This window comes from Pan troglodytes, chromosome 1 (genome assembly GCF_028858775.2).
Source record: "Pan troglodytes isolate AG18354 chromosome 1, NHGRI_mPanTro3-v2.0_pri, whole genome shotgun sequence".
Taxonomy (NCBI): Eukaryota; Metazoa; Chordata; class Mammalia; order Primates; family Hominidae; genus Pan; species Pan troglodytes.
Window position 1 is genome coordinate 15,892,066 of NC_072398.2, and position 19,350 is coordinate 15,911,415.

A 19,350-nucleotide genomic window follows, 5' to 3' on the forward strand; every position below is an offset into this window, starting at 1 on the left:
CCAGCTCTTTCCAGACTGCCCTGCCATGGATCTATCTATTGCCGCCAACCTCTGGCTTGTGGCTTCTAACAATACTACTTGTTCCCACTGTTCTTCCAGTCCTAGGAGTGGTAGGTGCATATTCTGCTTTGTCTGATCCCTTGTTTGCTTTTTCAGCTTTCTCATTTCCTGTGTAAACTTATGTATGCTTTGAAAGCTAGAGTTGCTCCTTTCTTCCCTTCATTGATATAGAAGGTTTAGTTGGAGATACAAAAATTAGTTAGGAAGCCACTTTGATAGTTCAAGAGAGAAATTCTGAGGATGACTTGAAGTCATGGCAACAGGGATAGAGCAAACATATGTAGTTAATTATCATTTGGAAATAAAATCGATAAGACATGGTCACTGACTGGATATGGTAGTGAGAGAGAGGAGGATGAGAGGAGGAGGAATTTAGGTTTCCTCCTGGTTCTAAGTGACTGGGTAGATTGTGGTTTCATTGGCTGAGATCAAAATACAAAAGGCACAATGGGAGGAATTGCAGTAAGGGAGAAGACAGTGAGTTCACATTTGAACATGCTGAGGGCCTATGGGCAGAAGGGCACTCAACTGGATTTAAATCGAAATTCAGGAAAAAGTTAGGTCTGAAGATAAAGACTTTAGAGTCTCCAACATATGCATTACAGTGAAAGCTATAATGATGCCAGGAAACAAGTAGTCAAGAAGAAGCATACTTAGTTTTTTGTTTGTTTGTTTGTTTGTTTTGGAGATGCAGTCTCGCTCTGTCACCCAGGCTGGAGTGCAGTGGCATGATCCTGGCTCACTGCAACCTCTGCCTCCCAGGTTCAAGCGATTCTCAGCCTCCCTAGTAGCTGGGACTACAGGTGCACACCACCACACCCGGCTCATTTTTGTATTTTTAGTAGAGATGGGGTTTCATCATGTTGGCCAGGCTGGTCTCGAACTCCTGACCTCAGGTGATCCACCCGCCTCGGCCTCCCAGAGTGCTGGGATTACAGGCGTGAACCACCATGACTGGCCAGCATACTTAGGTTTTAATATTAAAAGCCAATCAGTCAAAACAAACACTTTCTTGACCATTGCACCTGCATTTAGATCACGCTCACCTCCATGGCCAGGCTCCTCTAAGGAGCAGCTGACTTTGCCTCCCTCTACTTTTGCATTCACTACACATTCAATCTTTTGTAATACAACACAGTTAGGCACCTGCCCACTTTATCATCTTTAATCCTCAAAATGGCTGAGGCTATGTCACATTAGGTCACTCCTAATGGCTGTGTCCTAATAACAACCTTTGTACTTGGCCTCTTCTATGGCACTTGACACTATTAATCATGTCCTTCTTGAATTGTTCTTTCCCCATTTATTTGCTAATATCAGATTCACCTTATTTTCCTCCTTTCCTCCCTCTTTTGTCCTGCTTGTGTGTTTAATCCTTGTAATTCACAGCCCTCTTGGCTTCATTCTTTTCTGGGACATTATCATCCCATTTTATGGGACTATCTGCTGATCTCTCTCAAGTATAAATCCTATTTCAGAAACCTCTCCTAAGCTTCAGAAACATTCTCTCCCTGATGGCTTGCAAAGTCCCTCAGCAACTCAAATTCAGTGTAGTCATCTTTCACTGCTAATCTTCCTATATCTTATAAATGGATTAGTTTTACAGTATAGTAATCTCAACCCAAAATGGAAAATCATTACATTCCTTATCCCTTTATCTCCACATTGAATTGATCTCTAAGCCTTAAGATCACATATGATCCCTCAACATTTTGTCCCTTCCTGCTGGTTCAGGTATTCAGCATTTGCCCCTGTACTATCGATCATGTCACATGCATGCTTCAGCCTTCCAGTTCTTGTCCATTGCCTAGGATAAGATCTGAAGAACTTTGTATGGCCCAGGAGACTGACCTTTGCTTATCTCATTAAGTTTCCTACTGTTCCATTTCTCCCATTCCCAGCCTACCTTCCAGACATGTTAGACTATCCTGACATTTTCCCCAAATTGCCATGCTCCTCTTTCCACACATACATGTGCCTGGAGAACTATTCACACTTACATGCCTTGAGAGCTAATATTTAGCTTTAAGATCCAGTTCCCTGGTGCTTATTGACACCGCCCCTCCCTCACAGACTTGCACATGTCTTCTGAACTCTACAGTGCCCCAGTGCTTCCATATATCTGGATATGTGTCCATTTCTACAGTATGATAACAGGCAGCACATTTTATTGCAAGTCTTTGATTTTCCTGCCTCCTCTTGTGGTTTATTAACTCCTTCATGGTAGGGACTATATTTGACTTACATTTGCTTTCTTAGTCTTCTGCAAAATGCTTGACACCCAGAAGGTGTTGAGTAAATATCTGATGAATCAGGACAAGTGAACAAGGACACAACCTCCATGTGGGAACAGACTGTTGCATGATCTTTCCTCCTGTACCCATGCACATGACGGCGCTCCTTTAGTGTGGAGTTGATTGGTTGATTAACCCATTAAACATTTATACAGCACCTGGTAGGTTACAAGCATTTTGAGCAGATATACAAAAAAGCCCATTTGTTTACAAGCTGTGTCTTTAAGAAAATTACTCTTCCAGTACAGAAAGCAGCCATATTCCATTTTGATGATTCATTCCTACTGATGAATGTAAAGTAGAAGGAAGAGTGGTTATAGCTGATGGCAGACACACCATAGTGAGGCTTTTGCTGTAACTCAGTGGTTTTTCATGTCCTGGGCCCTCTCCTCATGATGGGCCTGTCCTTATCTTCGTTTCAGCCTGGGAAGGCTGGTGTGCCTTTACTGGGCCTGACTAGGGCAGCCACAAGTAAGTGCTGCTGCAGACCAGAACATGGCCAGGACACAGGCAGGCACACAAGTCAGAGGAGTGTGATGTGTTGGGACAGACCAGGTAAGGATGATGCAGGGAAGGCGTGTTGGGAATCATGGAGCCCTCTAATCTTTGTCTCTCCCTAAGGCTCTAGCTCACACAGGGCTTCTGCTCCTCATCCCAAAGGAAGACAAGCTCCTTTTTATCTCTTCCCTTTCCAAACCCACTCTCAAAAGAGAATCTGAACTGTATCCACTGTAAATGATAAAATATATAATAGCTTAAAGATTATTAATTTTTTGTCCAGTGGGTCTTCCTGTCTAAACAGCATAGAGAGATTTAGACTAATGTTCTATATAGCCAGTTAAATACCTGGGATTATGTTCTAGGAAAGAGATAAAAAACTAAGGCTAACTGAAGCTCCTAAAATTTTATCAGGAAGGTGGTTATCTTCTTTCTCCACCAAGTTGGACAACAGGGAGTGGAGGAGAAACAGTCAGGGAGGACAGAAGATCAGTGGCAGAGGACCAGGTAGAGCTTAGATTAATAGAACGTCTGGGGTCAGCCCTTAATTAAGGAGAATGAAGTCGTGCAGGAAGTGCTCAGGAGAAGAAATTACTTTGAGTGCTGTGTGACAGGACCTTGTATGAGGTAAATACTTGGGTGCAAAAAAGGACAAGGACAAGGAACGTGTCCTGGTCTGTGCCTTCTGCATGAGAACACCCTTGCACGTGCCCTAATAGGAGGATCAGAGAGAAGGGGAAGGGAAGAGGGGAGAGGCCAAAAAAAAAAAAAAAAGAAAGAAAGAAAGAAAGAAAGAAAGAAAAAAAGAGCGAGAAAGAAAGAAACAGAGAGAGAGAAAGGAAGGAAGGCAGGAAGGAAGAAAGAAACAGAGAGAGGGAGGGAGGAGGAAGGAAAAAGAGAGAAAGAAAGAGAGAAAAAGAGAAAGAGAGAAAGAAAAGGCTGGAGGCACTCACAGAAATCCTTCTGGCCCCCAGCGAAGGCTAAGGAGGGACTGGGCGGGCGCTGGGAGGAGCCTCGGAAGCAACCTCTGAGCAGCCGCCTCTGAGCACGATGGGAAAATCCTTCCTCCCTCGGACATGGCGCTCACCTGCCCGGCGGCAGCAGCCGGCTCCGGCGCCGCGGTTCGCGGGTCCGGGCGGAAGAGCAGCTCCAGCTTCAAACGTGGGGTGGAAGGAGGCGGCGGGGGCGACGGCGGCGGCGACGGCGGGGGCGCGGCCCGCGGGCCCGGGTGTTAGACCTGAGGGAGCCTGGAGATCCGGCCGGGGCGCTCAGGGTGCAACGGGGCGCTCACCAGCCCCGGGGCGCAGCCGGCATGGTGTCCCAGGTGCTGCAGCTGCTCCGGCAGGGCGTGTGGGCCGCGCTCACCGGGGGCTGGTACCACGACCCGGAGCAGAGCAAGTTCACCAACAGCTGCCACCTCTACCTGTGGCTGTTCCTCCTGCTGCTGCCCCTGGCCCTGCACCTGGTGAGTGGGGAGGGTCCGGTCCCGGGGAGCTGTGGGTATGGAGGGAAGGAGAAAGGAACCACAGACGTGCCATCAGCCTCACGGGCTTTCGGGTTCGTAGAGATTCTTAAGAGACGGAAAGGGAAGGGCTTCAGAAATTTGGGACAGAGAACATGCAGGGAAAGGGGACTGTGAGGATTCACTGGAAAAGAAAAGAAGTAGACAGGACTGCGGGGGCTCGGGGACTCATTAAGAATTGATGCCGGATGTTAGGATGAGTCACTCTGCTTGTGGCAGGGAGCTTGCAGCCTGTTTTGTAGGTGGGTAACTCTAGGCCTTAGAGCTGGGTAGCTTGGGATAATGTTTGGTGTGAAATGCTGTAGATTGTAGCCAAGAGGCAAAACCAAATGTAAAAAGCAGACTCATTTCAGTTATTGGCCCCTTTTTTCCCCCCTCACCTTCTTTCTTGTTTTGCTTTGAGAAGGCAGTTCAGTTATCAATTACTCACATTGTAATTTCTACACCACTATGTATAGAAATCTGTAGGAAGATATAATAATGGATAAATCTAATGTACTTTATGCTAAACAAAGTATTACAACATTTAGATGGGGCTTGACATTTTAGTGGGGTTATGGTAAGTGAGTGCTTGCTGAAGAACTACATAGATGGCCTTCTTAGGTAAATTATACGTAATTAAAACAATGGTTTACCTGCTTTGAAAAGCTGTACAGGTAAGGTGTTCCATGTCTTATTAAACTTTACGTGCCAAGAATCTAATTTTGGTATGTCGGTTGGAGGACTTTATTCCTAACACATTATTTGATCATTTTTTTTTACAGCAAAAATCGTCAATGAGTTTGCATGACTGATGGATTCCGAGTTTGACATTTGTGATTGGGTTTCTCTTTACTCTTTTTCCGGCAGTGTATCCAAAGGGTCAGAACTCTGGGTGTGAAGTCATGATGCCTAGGTTAAATTTTGGGTCTACTGGTTACTAGCTCTGTGACCTTGGGGAGGTTATTTACCATATCTCATTTTTCATTTTCTTATCTGTAAAATGAGAAAAAGTAATAGTACCAGATTTACAGATTGTTTTAGGGATTAAATGAGATAGTACATATAAAGCCACAGGTCTGTCTTGACCTGAGATTGGACTCAGGCCTTGGGTTTACAATTCTGTTCTGCTACTTATTAGCTGTTTGGTCTGATACTGAACTTTTCAAAAACTTAGCATTCATATCATTAAAATGGATGTGATCATCATCATCACCACTTCATAGAAAAATTAACCAAAATTGTATATAAAAAGCATTAAATACAGAAACTGCTTGGAAACCCTGCAATAAATGCAAGTTTATTTCTTCTTTCTGATTCTCTGCACCATTTTTCTTAACCCATTTTTCCTTAGCCTATGGGCCCCAGTGTTTTCTCTTTTCCTAGAGGGACAGCATAGCAAAGTCATGAGGAACACAGCCCTCACCAGGGCGAAATCCTGGTTCTGCTGCTTACTAGACCTAATATGAGCTTGAGCAAGCTTCACCTTCCTTGTTTGTAAAGCAGGGATAATTATAGTACCTCCCTTATAGGGTGAATATGAGAACTGAGTGAATTAATAGATGAAAGTACTTCTTAGTACCTGTCACACAGAGAGTGCTCAGTAAGAGATAGCCCTTTTTTATCCTTCCCCATCTTCTAAAATCTCTCCATCCTTATGTTTTCTGATTTAGCTAGAATTAATTTCTCTTCTCCCTTGCCCTTATACCATTCTGTATTTACTATTAGTTTTACAGCATTCTGTAGTTAGACTATTAGCATTAATAGTACTTTTCGAATTCTGTCTGGTACTTAGTTGTTGGAACATGTATTTCACTTCTATGTCTAGATCATAAGCTTTTTTGAGGGCATGGATTTTTATGTTGTTTATTCATCTTGGTTTTTCCTTGTACATAGCAGAGTGCTCTGCATTTGGTAACACTGATCTCATATATAATTAACTTGTGTGTCTCTTTCTTTTCCAACTAGCATTAAATAGTCTACCTCACTATACTTTTTGAATATTTCCTAAGAATAAAAGCAATATATTTTCCACCTATAATCCCACTCCTCAGAAACCACCACATTCGCATTTAATGTTGTGTTCCTGCAGATGTTTTTTCCTATGCATATGGGCTCATTTTTATAAAACTCTACTTAAGATTTGATGTCTACGTATGGTCAGAACCCTTAATTTCTACCTAACTATGCTTTATTGAGTAGCTTGATTTAGATCTTGTGTTTGTGAGTAGGAAATTGTCCTTCGTTAATTTGCTTTTTGATGATATTTAAATGTAATTTTCAGCTAAATCTCAAAATTTTAGAAAGTAAAGTCTGAGACCTTAAATAATTTTGCTTTTATATCAGACTTAAAAAAAAAAACAGATATGCCCAAATTTTTATATCTCTATGCCAGCATGCCTTTAACTATTATAGAATAATTGTATGTGGGTACAGTTACTGTTATGCTACTTTTTAATATATAGCCTGCGTTATTAAAAACATGACAGGTTATTTTTTTCTTGCTTTGGTCTTCTGGTTTCTGAAAGTGCCCTTGAAATAAAAGGCCCTCTTCCCCAAATGGAGGCTTTGTTCTTCAGATCTTCGTGCTTAAATATATTCCTCTGCACTTCAGTGTTGCCTGTGATTGTTAATGTCTTTTTCAATTTGTTCATTTACAATCATTTGTTCCAAGAAGATACCTGACTGCTTACTGACAGCAGGGGCTTAGTCAAAGTTCTGTGAACTTTTCTGTTTTCTTTTTGTTTACAATTTTAGTTTAAACATGTTTAAGAAAGTTTTGGTTGGGTGTGGTGGCTCATGCCTGTAATCCCAGCACTTTGGGAGGCCAAGTTGGGTGGGTCCCTTGAGATTAGGAGCACAAGACCAGCTTGGCTAACATAGTGAAACCCTGTCTTTACTAAAAAGACAAAAAATTAGCTGGGCGTGGTGGTGCATGCCTGCAATCCCAGTGACTCATGAAGGCTGAGACAGGAGAATCGCTTAAATCCTGGAGGCAGAGGTTGCAGTGAGCCAAGATCACGCCACTGCACTCCAGGCTGGGTGACAGAGCAAGACTCCATCTCAAAAAAAAAAAAAAAAAAAAAAGAAAGAAAGAAAGTTTCACTATTGAAAGGATCCACTTTTTAATATAACAGATACTTTGAGTGTTTTAAATATTTTTTTTATTAATTATTGAGGCAAATTTATTTATAATCCCTAGAATGTACTTAGATCTGGGTGATAATGTGGAAAATAGTGATTAATTAGCATTTATAAACTATGTATATATTTGTGAGAAATGTTTGGAAATGTACAACTGAAAACAGTAAGTCAATTTGGATAACTTGGAAAGAGTATTCAGAGCAGTTTTCTTTACAGCAGGGGCATATGGGCATGATTCTGGCCTTGTGTAAGTTCTGAGAGCACTAGCCTCATGTCAAATACACAGTTCCCAACCTCCTTTTCTTTTGGACAAACTGAAAGATGGTTAGTCTTGAGAGATATTTAAATTGTCACTTATTACATGTGTTTTGTCTTTATTCTTTTGAGATGATAATTAATGGAGATTCAGAGCAGAGTGTTCTTTACAGCAGGGGCATATGGGCATGATTCTGGCCTGTGTAAGTCCTGAGAGCACTAGCCTCATGTCAAAAGACACAGTTCCCATTCTTCCTCTTTTTTTTTTTTTTTTTTTTTTTTTTTTTGAGACAGAGTTTCGCTGTTGTTGCCCAGGCTGGAGTGCAATGGCGCAATCTCGGCTCACCGCAACCTCCACCTCCCGGGTTCAAGCGATTCTCCTGCCTCAGCCTCCCGAGTAGCTGGGAGTACAGGCATGCACCACCACCCTGGCTAATTTTGTATTTTTAGTAGAGATGGGGTTTCTCCATGTTGGTCAGGCTGGTCTTGAACTCCCGACATCAGGTGATCCGCCCGCCTTGGCCTCTCAAAGTGCTGGGATTACAGGCGTGAGCCACCATGCCCGGCTCGTTCTTCCTCTTATCAATTGTGTGGCCTTATGCAAGTCACCTTACTTCTCCAGACCTCAGTTTAATCATCTGTAAAATGGGGATAACACTTTCATTTTATAGGTTTAGCAACTGAGGTCCGGGGAGAGTCAGCTATTTGCCCACAGTCATCTATAGTCAGTGGTAAAATCCAGCATTTAGCTGAGGTCCTGTAGCATCCGAGTCTTTGGCCCTTCCAGGACATTATGCTGCCTGACATAGTACATATAAGAGCACTTTGAAGGCTGTGAAACCGTGGAGCCACCTGCAGTGGAATTATGATTATGCCAGTGGCATTGTGGTCAACTCCACTGGAGAGGAAGAGTTGAGTGGTGGGAAGAATGGGTTGGAACTTTCACATCCTTCAAGACCCCATGCAGGGCAACATTAGACTTGATTTTCCAGGCCTGGCATATATGTTTGGATGGGCAGCCCTTTCCCCGCTTGTGGACAGAAAGCCTGTCTTTCGTTCTATGGCTGGAGCTTTCTGTTTCCTTTCCTTTAACTTTAGCCAGACTTGTTCTGTTTCCAGTTCTGCTTTTTAAAATTTAATCTTAGAGACCTTCTTTGATAAGACCTACATCATTTCTAATTGCTATAATTATAATTAATAGGATTATCTGTCAAGCACTAGCATAGCACTAGGCAAATAGTAAGCACCCAACACATTCTAATTGTTATTACAGCTAATTGGTGACATTTCTATGACAGTCTGCAGCCGTTTCCCATTCTGGTATGTCATTATTTTTTCTTAGATCTTGATTCCTCTTTTTTCAATCAATGTTTTCCCAAGATTTTACTATAAAAAGTTTAAAACATACAACAAAGCTGAAATAATTTTACCGTGTGCAGCTATATACATAGCACTTTGATTTTACCCCATGAACATTTTACTCTACTTGCTTTATCACCTTTCTATCCATTTGTCCATCCTTCTAGCGATCCCTTATTCTACTTTATTTTTTTGATGCATTTCAAAGTAAACTGCACACATCGGTCTGTTTCTTCCTAAATATTTCACCTTGCATAATAAATTACAGTTTGATAGAAATTTAAATATACATTTTAAAGAAAGTTGCCATGGAGCTCTGGTTGTGGGCCCCATGCTCTAGGCATCTTGGATTATTCTACTCCTTCACACCCCTAACCCCCTAACACCCCAACCCCCTTCCTGAGGCCTAAGAAATGAAGATCCAATTGGATATTGAGGTTTGAGAGTAGAATTTAAGGTTTTGCATTTCTTTGACCACCCTTCCTTCCTCCTTTATTTCTTTCCCCCCGCCCCCCAGGCTTCACCTAGACTTCCTCTCCTACTTTTAACATATAAGATGACTTTGTGTAAATTATGGAAAGATAGCCTCTCCAAAGAGGCAGCCTTTCCTGGCCCATTTAATCCTGTCAGCAGGAGACCTTTGTGCAGCATGCAACCTGCACAGCCTCGCATAGCAGGCTTGGCCCATTCCACACGATTGTTGTTATTCTCTTGAACTGCTTGGCATGTTGCCGTTCTCAAAAGGTTACCTCTGTTCTAGTCAGTCCTAGCATTTATATCCAATTTCCTCAAAAGAAAGGCTTTCTCTGTTAATGGATCACATAGTCCATGCTTTCTTTCCTTTGACTCCCAGAACCTTGATATTTGGTCCTTCCACTTCTGGGGGCCTTATTTATTCTTGCATTGAGATGCCTGATCCTTTGCACTATCTCCATAATTTACCTGAATGTCTGGCTTCCTGCCTCCTGCCCTCACCTGCCTGAAGCAGAGTTGTATTTCAGGCGAAGAGCCTGCAGCATGGAGTTGCTTAAAAGGCATCCTTCTGCTCTTCCTAAGCCGGCGCTCGGCAAGTTCTCCCAGGAGAAGGCCATGTTCAGTTCGAGCGCCAAGATCGTGAAGCCTAATGGCGAGAAGCCGGACGAGTTCGAGTCCCGCATCTCCCAGGCTCTTTTGGAGCTGGAGATGAACTCGGACCTCAAGGCTCAGCTCAGGGAGCTGAATATTATGGCAGCCAAGGAAATTGAGGTTGGTGGTGGTCAGAAAGCTATCATAATCTTTGTTCCTGTTCCTCAACTGAAATCTTTCCAGAAAATCCAAGTCCGGCTAGTACGTGAATTGGAGAAAAAGTTCAGTGGGAAGCATGTTGTCTTTATTGCTTAGAGGAGAATCCTGCCTAAGCCAACTCGGAAAAGCTGTACAAAATATAAGCAAAAGCATCCCAGGAGCCATACTCTGACAGCTGTGCACGATGCCATCCTTGAGGACTTGGTCTTCCCAAGCAAAATTGTGGGCAAGAGAATCCGCGTGAAACTAGATGGCAGCCGGCTCCTGAAGGTTCATTTGGACAAAGCACAGCAGAACAATGTGGAACACAAGGTTGAAACTTTTTCTGGTGTCTATAAGAAGCTCATGGGCAAGGATGTTAATTTTGAATTCCCAGAGTTTCAATTGTAAACAAAAATGACTAAATAAAAAATATATATTCACAGTAAAAAAAAAAAAAAAAAAAAAAAGGGCATCTTTCCTGGGTCCTGGGCCTCCAAAAGAACTACAGACTCAGTCCCTCCAGATTTGGGCTGAATGCCATCCCATGCAGTTGTCTCTCAATTTTTGCTTCTCCGGATGGCTCTGTGGACGGCATGTGCAGAGGGTTTGCCTGTGTGGAGGGCTCTGCTTTCCTGGAGTACCTTCATTTGTTGCTGGGGCAGCAGTCTTTTCAAATTGATAATTCTTTTCTTGAGTCAGTTACTCTCTTTCTGCACAGCTCCTCCCATTTATCCTCGTCTTCTGCCATTAGATACATGCATGTCTGCGGGCAGGATTTATGTCCTCAGGTTGTGTTTCTGTGTTTGCTTTTTCTTTCCATTCTGGTATTACAAGTTCATGACAAATTTTCTAGTAGTTAAACTTATGTCTCCTGCCCCACTCCCAGCTTTCTCAGGGCTTCTTGAGATTTCCCCCCATTAGTGTTGGTTGTATTTTGAATGGTTCACTCCTCAGATACATGGTATTTTTCCCAAGGGTAATGTCTAATACTTTAATAGCCTATTATTTTTGTTTTAATTGAACAATCTAATTCACTTGGTGTTACTTCTTTTGTGTAGAAGCTAGTACTTACTAGGTGATTGTTATTTTCTGGCTTTAATCATTTGGTCTCCTAAATGGTAAATTTTAAACATTAAATATCTTATTGCTATATCGTCTTCTCTAAATCTCCTTCCTATGTCCTCTGCAAGAAGAAAATGGACTCACTTTTAATGGTATTCAGATTTTTCCACATTTTTTGTCTGGTGCATTTTCTTCCTTTAGCATTTACAATTGTATTATGTTACTATTATTGGAATAGGTAAGAATCACAGCCAATGCTTCTGAGCACATATGAGGCAGACACTTTTTTTTTGTAAGAGCTTTGCAAGAAAGAAATCATCTCACCTTCATAGTGCCCCAGTGAGGCACCATCATTATTCCCATTTTACAGTCAATGAAACTAGCAAAGAGAGGTAGGTTAACATGCTTATGAATACATGGCTAGTCATGGCCTGACTAGGATTAAAGCTCAAGCATTGGAGTTCTTACCTGCTCAGCCATATCACTTCTAACAGGTCATTTTACAATGTGGGCATATTAGTCCATTTTCATACTGCTGTGAAGAAATACCCAAGACTGGGTAGTTTATAAAGGAAAGAGGTTTAATGGTCTCACAGTTTCACATGGCTAGGGAGGCCTCACAGTCATGGCACAAGGCAAATGAGGAGCAAAGTCACGTCTTACATGGTGGTAGACAAGAGAGCTTGTGCAGGAGAGCTCCCCTTTATAAAACCACCAGATCTCATGAGACTTATATACTATCATGAGAACAGAATAGGAAAGACCTGCCTCATGGCTCAATTACCTCCCATTGGGTCCCTGCCATGACCTGTGGGAATTATGGGAGCTGCAGTTTAAGATGAGATTTGGGTGGGGACACAGCCAAACCATACCAATGGGTATATATTCCTTGCACATTGGCATGAAGACATACAAACACTAAAAATGTACAAAAGGACATATAATAAAAATATAACTTCCCTCTCACACTTATTTCTAGTTTCCCACTTGAGATGGAACCACTATACACAGCCTCTTGTGTTTTCTTGCAGTGGTATTTTATACACATGTGTGGAAGTTTGAATGTAAGGGGTCCTGAGTGTAATCATAAAGCAACTTTATTTGTCTTCCACTGTTCCTTTCAATTTGCCTTGGACAGGAGTTTTCTTCCCATATCCCAGATAAAAATATGGGTAACGCCCATGACTTCAGATCACAGCTTATACAAATTTTATGATGGCTTTTAGCAACAAAATACAGACTTGATTTAGATCGCAGAATGTGCAGTTCCATGGCATAATTAAAGCTACCATCATCCAGTCATTTCCAGGTAGGAAGGGACATGAGGATGGCACAGTCTTTCTTGCTCTCTTCCTCCCTCATGCGTTGACTGATGTTTCTGATGTCCTTGGCTTTGGAGAGCAGGAAGATTCTTTGTTGACTGTCACGGTGGTAAGGGGGCCTTGGGCTTTCAGAGCATGGCACGTGTTCCTAGTTGGTTCTCTGGAGAGCTGCCTTTCCACACCCTCAGAGACTCTGTTCTCCTTGCCAGCCTTGTCTCTCTGGCGCTTGTCTTGATGAGGGCTGCTGTGTCTTTGCCCTGTCTGGTTGCATACTCTGTCCACCTCCAGCTTTCTTCTGTGCCAGTCTCCTCTGCTCCGTAGCCCATTCAGACATGATCTAAAGCAGATCTATACAGATTCTCGCGTACATAGTCCATGTCAACGTCCACATATTCTTTTCCCCACCACACTCTAGGAGGGCAGGCCAAGCTCATACCTCCATCAGAGCAGCTAGCCAGCCAGTCTCTGATCTTTCACCTTTTCTAGGAGGGAATCAGACAGCAGTCCACTGTGCCTTCTACCCCAACCCAAATGGTAGGGGACTCATATTAGGTGCCTTCTACCCCCACCCAAATGGTAGGGGACTCATATTAGGTGCCTTCTACCCCCACCCAAATGGTAGGGGACTTATAAGTTTCTAAGTGGTCCCACTGAAGCGCTTCTCTTCTGACTGAGGAAGAGGATGGGACACAGGACTAGCTGCACACCAGCAGGCCTTTCCAAAAATCTTCATATACCCTTTTTTCTAAATTCTATGACATCATTTTGAGTAAGGAATTTAGGATCATGTAACTCATCCTCATAATCTATCTAGAAATGTTTTTTTGTCCCAGAAATTTGCATTGGAATCTCTTATCCATCCTACCTTGGTTCCTTGGTCAACACTTTCATTAAAAATGTTATACAAATGTGTAATCATTTATGCATACATAGCCCTGTTGTCCCTCTTGATGGAACATCTTGGAGATCATGACACAAAGAGCCTCCTCATTATTCATGTCTGCATGGTATTCCACTATTTCTATAAAGGGCAACTTATTTAACTAGTCACTATTGAAGAATATTTAGGTTTTCAGATGATTTTTAACCTAATGCCATTAGTTGTATATGGATCAGTCAAGATGTGCTAGCTTATGCTGAAGTAATAACCAACCTAAACATGTGTTTGGCTTTACCAAGTTTTTTGTTTGTTTGTTTGTTTGAGATGGAGTCTCTCTCTGTTGCCCAGGCTGGAGTGCAGTGGCACGATCTCAGGTCGCTGCAACCTCTGCCTGGCAGGTTCAAGCAATTCTCCTACCTCAGCCTCCAGAGTAGCTGGGATTACGGGCATGCACCACCACGCCCGGCTAATTTTTTGTATTTTTAGTAGAGACAGGGTTTCACCATATTGGCCAGGCTGGTCTCGAACTCCTGACCTTGTGATCTGCCCACCTCAGCCTCCCAAAGTGCTGGGATAACAGGTGTGAGCCACTGAGCCTGGCCACTAAGTTTATTTTTAATTTTTAATTTTATTATTATTTCTTTTTAGAGATAGGGCTCATTGTCACTCAGGCTGGAGAACAGTGGCGTAATTGTAACTCACTGCAACCTCAAACACTTGGGCTCATATGATCCTCCCACCTCAGCCTCCTGAGTAGCTGGGACTTCAGGCATGCACCACCACATCTGGCTAATTTCTTATTTTTTGTAGAGACGGGGTCTTGCTCTGCTACCCAGGCTGGTGTCAAACTCCTGGCCTCAAGCAATCCTCTCACTTTGGCCTCCCGAAGTGTTGGGATTACAGGCGTGAACCACTGCACCCGGCCCTATTTTTTATTTATACTACATGTCCAACATGGTCCATTGGGATGTCAGGGGTATGGTTAGCAGGGGGTCCTGCTCATTATAGGTAGTTAGGAACACGGACTGTTTGAGTCTTCATTTTGGGTTGACTGGGAGCATTACTTGCTATCATCCCCGCCATGACCCTGGATGATCATACCAGTCACTATGGTTGAGGGACACTGAGTGGGTGTCATGCTGTGGCTCTGGAGGCTCCTGCTTGGAAATGGCAAATACCTCTTGCCTTCAGACCGCTTTGTCAGGGAATGTTGCATGAGCACACCTCACTTCAAAGGGGAAGGAGAGTGCAATTCTACCCTGTGCCTGAGAGACTAACTGGACATGTTTGTTGGAGAGCACTTATGTCTATGACAACAGACTGAGTGCCAGATGTTCTGCTGGATATTGTGGAGGCAGCAGGAGAACAAGATGGATTGATGTCTTCTCCCATGCAGTTAACAGATAAACAGGCATGAATAACACAGTGATCATTGTTACCATAGGGGAAGTGCAGGTGCTGTACAGTAAAGATGGGAGATGGAATCTTGGCATTAGTACTTAGGGAAGGCTTCCCAGAGGAGGAAGTAACTTCTAATCTGAAGTCTGATGAATGAGTAGGAGTTAGCCAAGCAAAGATGAATAGAGGAGGAACAGCATTTTAAGCAAGGGGAACAGCATGTATTAAAGCTGTAAGGTATGTGAGAGTCTGACTAGTTTTGCTGTACCCTTTAAGAATATATGGGAGACATCAAGACACATGACCCCTGAAAACTTCAACAGGTGTCTCTTAAGGAAAAGAACATTCTCCCATGTAATTATCACACCCAGAAAAGTTATTCATATGATGGTATTGTCTAATATATCATTCCTATCCAAATTTCTGTTATGCCAGTTGGTAATGTCTTAGAGAGCTGGGGTTTTTGGTTTTGTTTTTCTGTATCCAAGATTCAAACAAGGATCAAACATGGCTTTTAGTTGCCACCTATCTTGATTGTTCTTATTCTAAAATGAGTTATCTAAGCCTCTGTGTCAGTGTTGTGTCCTTGTCATCCATCATATCAGAGGGACAGAATTCTCCCACCTCTCCCCAACCCACATCATTGGTTAAGGTAGTGTCAGCCAGATGTCCCTATTGTAAAATTACCAAATTTCCCCATTGTGTTTAGTGAGTAATCTGTGGAGTGAAACCTGGAAACTGTTTATATTGTATTTCCAAAAGTCTTTCACCCAATAGTTATAGTATAAATTGATGATTCTGGACTAAAATAATTATTACAATGGTGGTTGCAAAATGGTAATTTTCTAATTTTCTTCCTACCTTTATTAATTGGTACTCTTCTGTAAAGAAGAGTTTTTTTCCCCCGTCCTCATAGTTTTGTTGCACTTTTTAGTGTGGTCCCACAAATTCATTTTTTAATTCAATGGGAGTATAATCTATTCCTATCATCATTCTTTTTGATGTTCAAATGATCAAAAATTTGGCAAGTGAGACCTTTTCGTGGATATATCCATGAGTTTTCTTGGATATATCCTCATCAGTTTGTGAGCACGTTATTGCTTTCTACCCAACAAGATATTCCTGGCTTAGCTCGTACTTTCCTTGCCCCAGCCCTGGAAGAATCAGCCATTTCACCAAGGAGCCATGATCCTTTTGGTGGGGAATTACATTTGGAAACCAAAATCTAGAGCTGCAGTAGTTGCATTTGTTGCTACTAGTTGTCTTTGCCTCTAGCCCCTTTCAGTAGACACAGCTAAAAGATTGATCAATCTAGAGATTGAATGATTGAATAATCAATTAAAGTTTATTCTGAGACCTTCAATCCAATCCATATCAAAGGACTCTTCCTCTCCTTCCATTATTTCATATTTGTATCTCCCTTCTCCCACAGTGAGAACTCTAGCTCACAACAATATCATTTGCTCAGTCCTAAAATATACACACGAATTACTACTCCCATAACACCACCATAGACAAATCTTTAAGGAAAAGTTCAAGACTGTTTAGAAGTTATTATTATTATTATTATTTTTAGAATACGCATCACCGGTAATGTACTGCCAGAGTAACATGCTCAAAAGTTACTTAGATGAATTATTTTCCAGTTATTTTTTGGTTCATCTTTGTGGTTATGCTATCATTTGATATATAGTTAGGTTCACTTGTAGCTATATAATTTTAGCTTTTCCTCCGTCCTTGCTGATTTAATAATTTATACCAACATGAGGTATAAAACATTAACAGAGTTCACAAAACATATAAAAAGATATGCTGAATTACTTTATCAAAAGGTTTCTCTGACTGCTGGATGGTAAGTAGATCAAAGAAAGGACAAAAATAGAAATGAGAGGTTCGGTGTCTATTTCAGTCACCCAGTCAAGAGATGGTGGTGGCAGTAAAGATGGAGAATCATGGATAGATTTTGATAGGATTTAATGATCAGTTCATTTTTAGGGTAGAGGCGTAAGGATGGGGGAGGAATCAAGGGAGATGCCTGATTATCTGGTTTGAACCAGAGGTGTATGAGGTGCCACTGACTGAGATGAACGATGAAAGAGGATAGTTGGTAGGGAAGCCGAACACCTAGTTTTACACATAGTAGTTTGGAGTTTCCTTTTAGATATCAAAGTGGAGATGTTGAGTAGATAGTTGGATATAGGTGTGGGGAGTTTAAAGGAACAATCTAAGCTAGGGATACAGATTTGAAAATCATCAACATAGAGATGATATTTACCGCCAAGGGACTGGGTAACACTTCCTAAATAGAATGTGTAGAGCGGGAAAAGAGTGCTAACAGTGAGGCCCCAGGAGCGCTACACTCAGAGGCAGGGCAAAGAGGAGGCGTCGGGAGACAAGGGAAGAGCAAGGAGAGCATTTCCATTGTGAGCAACTGTGTTGCTCGCTGCTGAGAAAACAGGAAATTGTGGTTATTTTTTGTTTTTAGAGACATTGACAAGAAACTTTCAGTGGTGTATTGGGGAGCAGAATCCAGACTGCTGTGGGTTTAAGAGGCAATGGGAGGTGAAGACAGTTCTTTCAAGCAGGGAGCAGAAAAAGGGCACACTATCTGGAGAGAGGTTTGGAGTCAAGGGGGTTTATTCCTCCCTCAAGATCAGAAGGTCCTTGAGAGTAGGGCTGTGATTTGAATCCCCATTGGTCCTTGGAATGGTGCTTTATACATAGCAGATAATCTAATCACTCTGCATTAATGGAATCTAACTCCATAAGGGAAGGCACAGTTTTGGTAGTGCATATTACAGACTGTGGTCAGACCCATTTCAGTAGACTCACCGCAAGGTTGTGGCCAGAATCCAGATCTTTAAAAATGGAGCTGAAAAACAGAGACATTACTCTTGGAATTGGCTTGCCTTGAAGTTCAATTTGCCATTGCTTTCAAGATAACCTTTATTATTTATGTAGCAATTGTGATTTCCTTGTGGTACTTATATAATAAGTTAATTTTTTTCTATCATGGGAAACTTGGACTTTAAAAAATTATAGACCATTGAATCAGGCAAAAATAAATTTTACCTCATTTCTTGTTACTGACTGATATTAAGTATAGGAGGGAAATATAGAAGCTTTGGACTGTGAAGGACCTTACGCATTTCTTATTCTTATCTCTTAGTCTCTGATATAAACATTTAGATTGGATTTACTGTGTGTTTCAGTTCTTTCCCCAGATCTTTACCATCTCAGAAGAAATGCCAGATAACTAATAGCCCATTGGGATATAGTTCCCTATCAGTAGACACCTCTTTCTAGGCTAGACTTGTCTTTTGTTATTTCTGTTTTCAAGACTACAATTAGATACTTAATAATCAGGGAAGAAGAAAAATTCCTGAATATAAGAAATGTCCCTGAGTAATCCCTGACACAAATATTTCACTCAGAAAACAGTTGCCTGGCTTGTTTCAGAAATACTTTTTCTTACTATATATCAACCCCTCTGACTGTGTACACAGGCAATAAAACACTTGCTGTGTTGCTCTGTTGCACTTGGCTCCTTCTTACAACAGCATATCTGAATTTATTATTCCGTAGTGTTGATGAATGATGAATAGATAATGATGATGATCATGATGGTGATGATCGTGACAGATGTGAACATTTAAGTGCTTTTTATGTGCCAGTGTATTAATTATTTTATACTTATTGTCCTTAATCTTTGTAAAAATATTATTAAGAATTATTTTTCTCATTTCACAGAAGAAACAGATTTACAAAGGCTAAATAACTTCCAAAGGTTGTACAATTTGCTAAATTGAGAAAAAAAGATGTAATATAAAGTTACTATCATAAATGTTTACTTATTGACCAATATTTTTGACCAGCTGTTTGCTGGATACCAAGCTGGGTGCTGAGGGTGTAATGGAGAATAAGACAGACCTGGCCTCATCCTCATAAGACTTACCATTTTTACATGGCTCTAGGAATAAATAAGAATCAGTAGAAGAGGACCAGGCACGGTGGCTCATGCCTGTAATCCCAACACTTTGGGAGGCCTAGGCGGGTGGATCACCTGAGGTCAGGAGTTCGAGACCAGTCTGGCTAACATGGCAAAACCTCGTCTTTACTAAAAAAACAAAAATTAGCCGGGCATGGTGGTGCATGCCTATAATCCCAGCTACTCGGAAGGCTGAGGCACGAGAATCACTTGAACCCAGGAGGCAGAGGTTGCAGTGAGCTGAGAAGACCACTGCACTCCAGCCTGGGTGACAGAGTGAGACTTTGTCTCAAAAAAAAAAAAAAAAAAAGGTAATATGGAAT

At 41.8% G+C, this 19,350-nt stretch overlaps 2 protein-coding genes across 6 annotated transcripts in view; both read left to right on the forward strand.

Annotated features, from left to right (window-relative positions):
• PCNX2 (pecanex 2) overlaps positions 1 to 19,350 on the forward strand; it is a 343,243-nt gene that overhangs the window by 28,010 nt on the left and 295,883 nt on the right. The window contains exons 1-2 of one of the 5 annotated variants that reach the window (XM_063790490.1): positions 3,918 to 4,317; positions 5,139 to 5,663. The exons of 2 other annotated variants lie outside the window; for them this stretch is intronic. In XM_063790490.1, the coding sequence (XP_063646560.1) occupies positions 4,165 to 4,317; positions 5,139 to 5,168 (183 nt within the window). In that variant the 5' untranslated portion in view covers positions 3,918 to 4,164 and the 3' untranslated portion in view covers positions 5,169 to 5,663. Of the gene's footprint in view, positions 1 to 3,917; positions 4,318 to 5,138; positions 5,664 to 19,350 lie in introns of those variants that run through there. 2 more of the 5 variants (XM_514278.8, XM_054660318.2) reach the window with 2 other exon arrangements.
• Positions 9,306 to 10,858, forward strand: LOC742483 (small ribosomal subunit protein eS7-like). The gene has a single exon (XM_063790467.1). It carries the CDS (start codon positions 10,129 to 10,131, stop codon positions 10,489 to 10,491), a length of 363 nt encoding a protein of 120 aa, XP_063646537.1. The 5' UTR covers positions 9,306 to 10,128; the 3' UTR covers positions 10,492 to 10,858.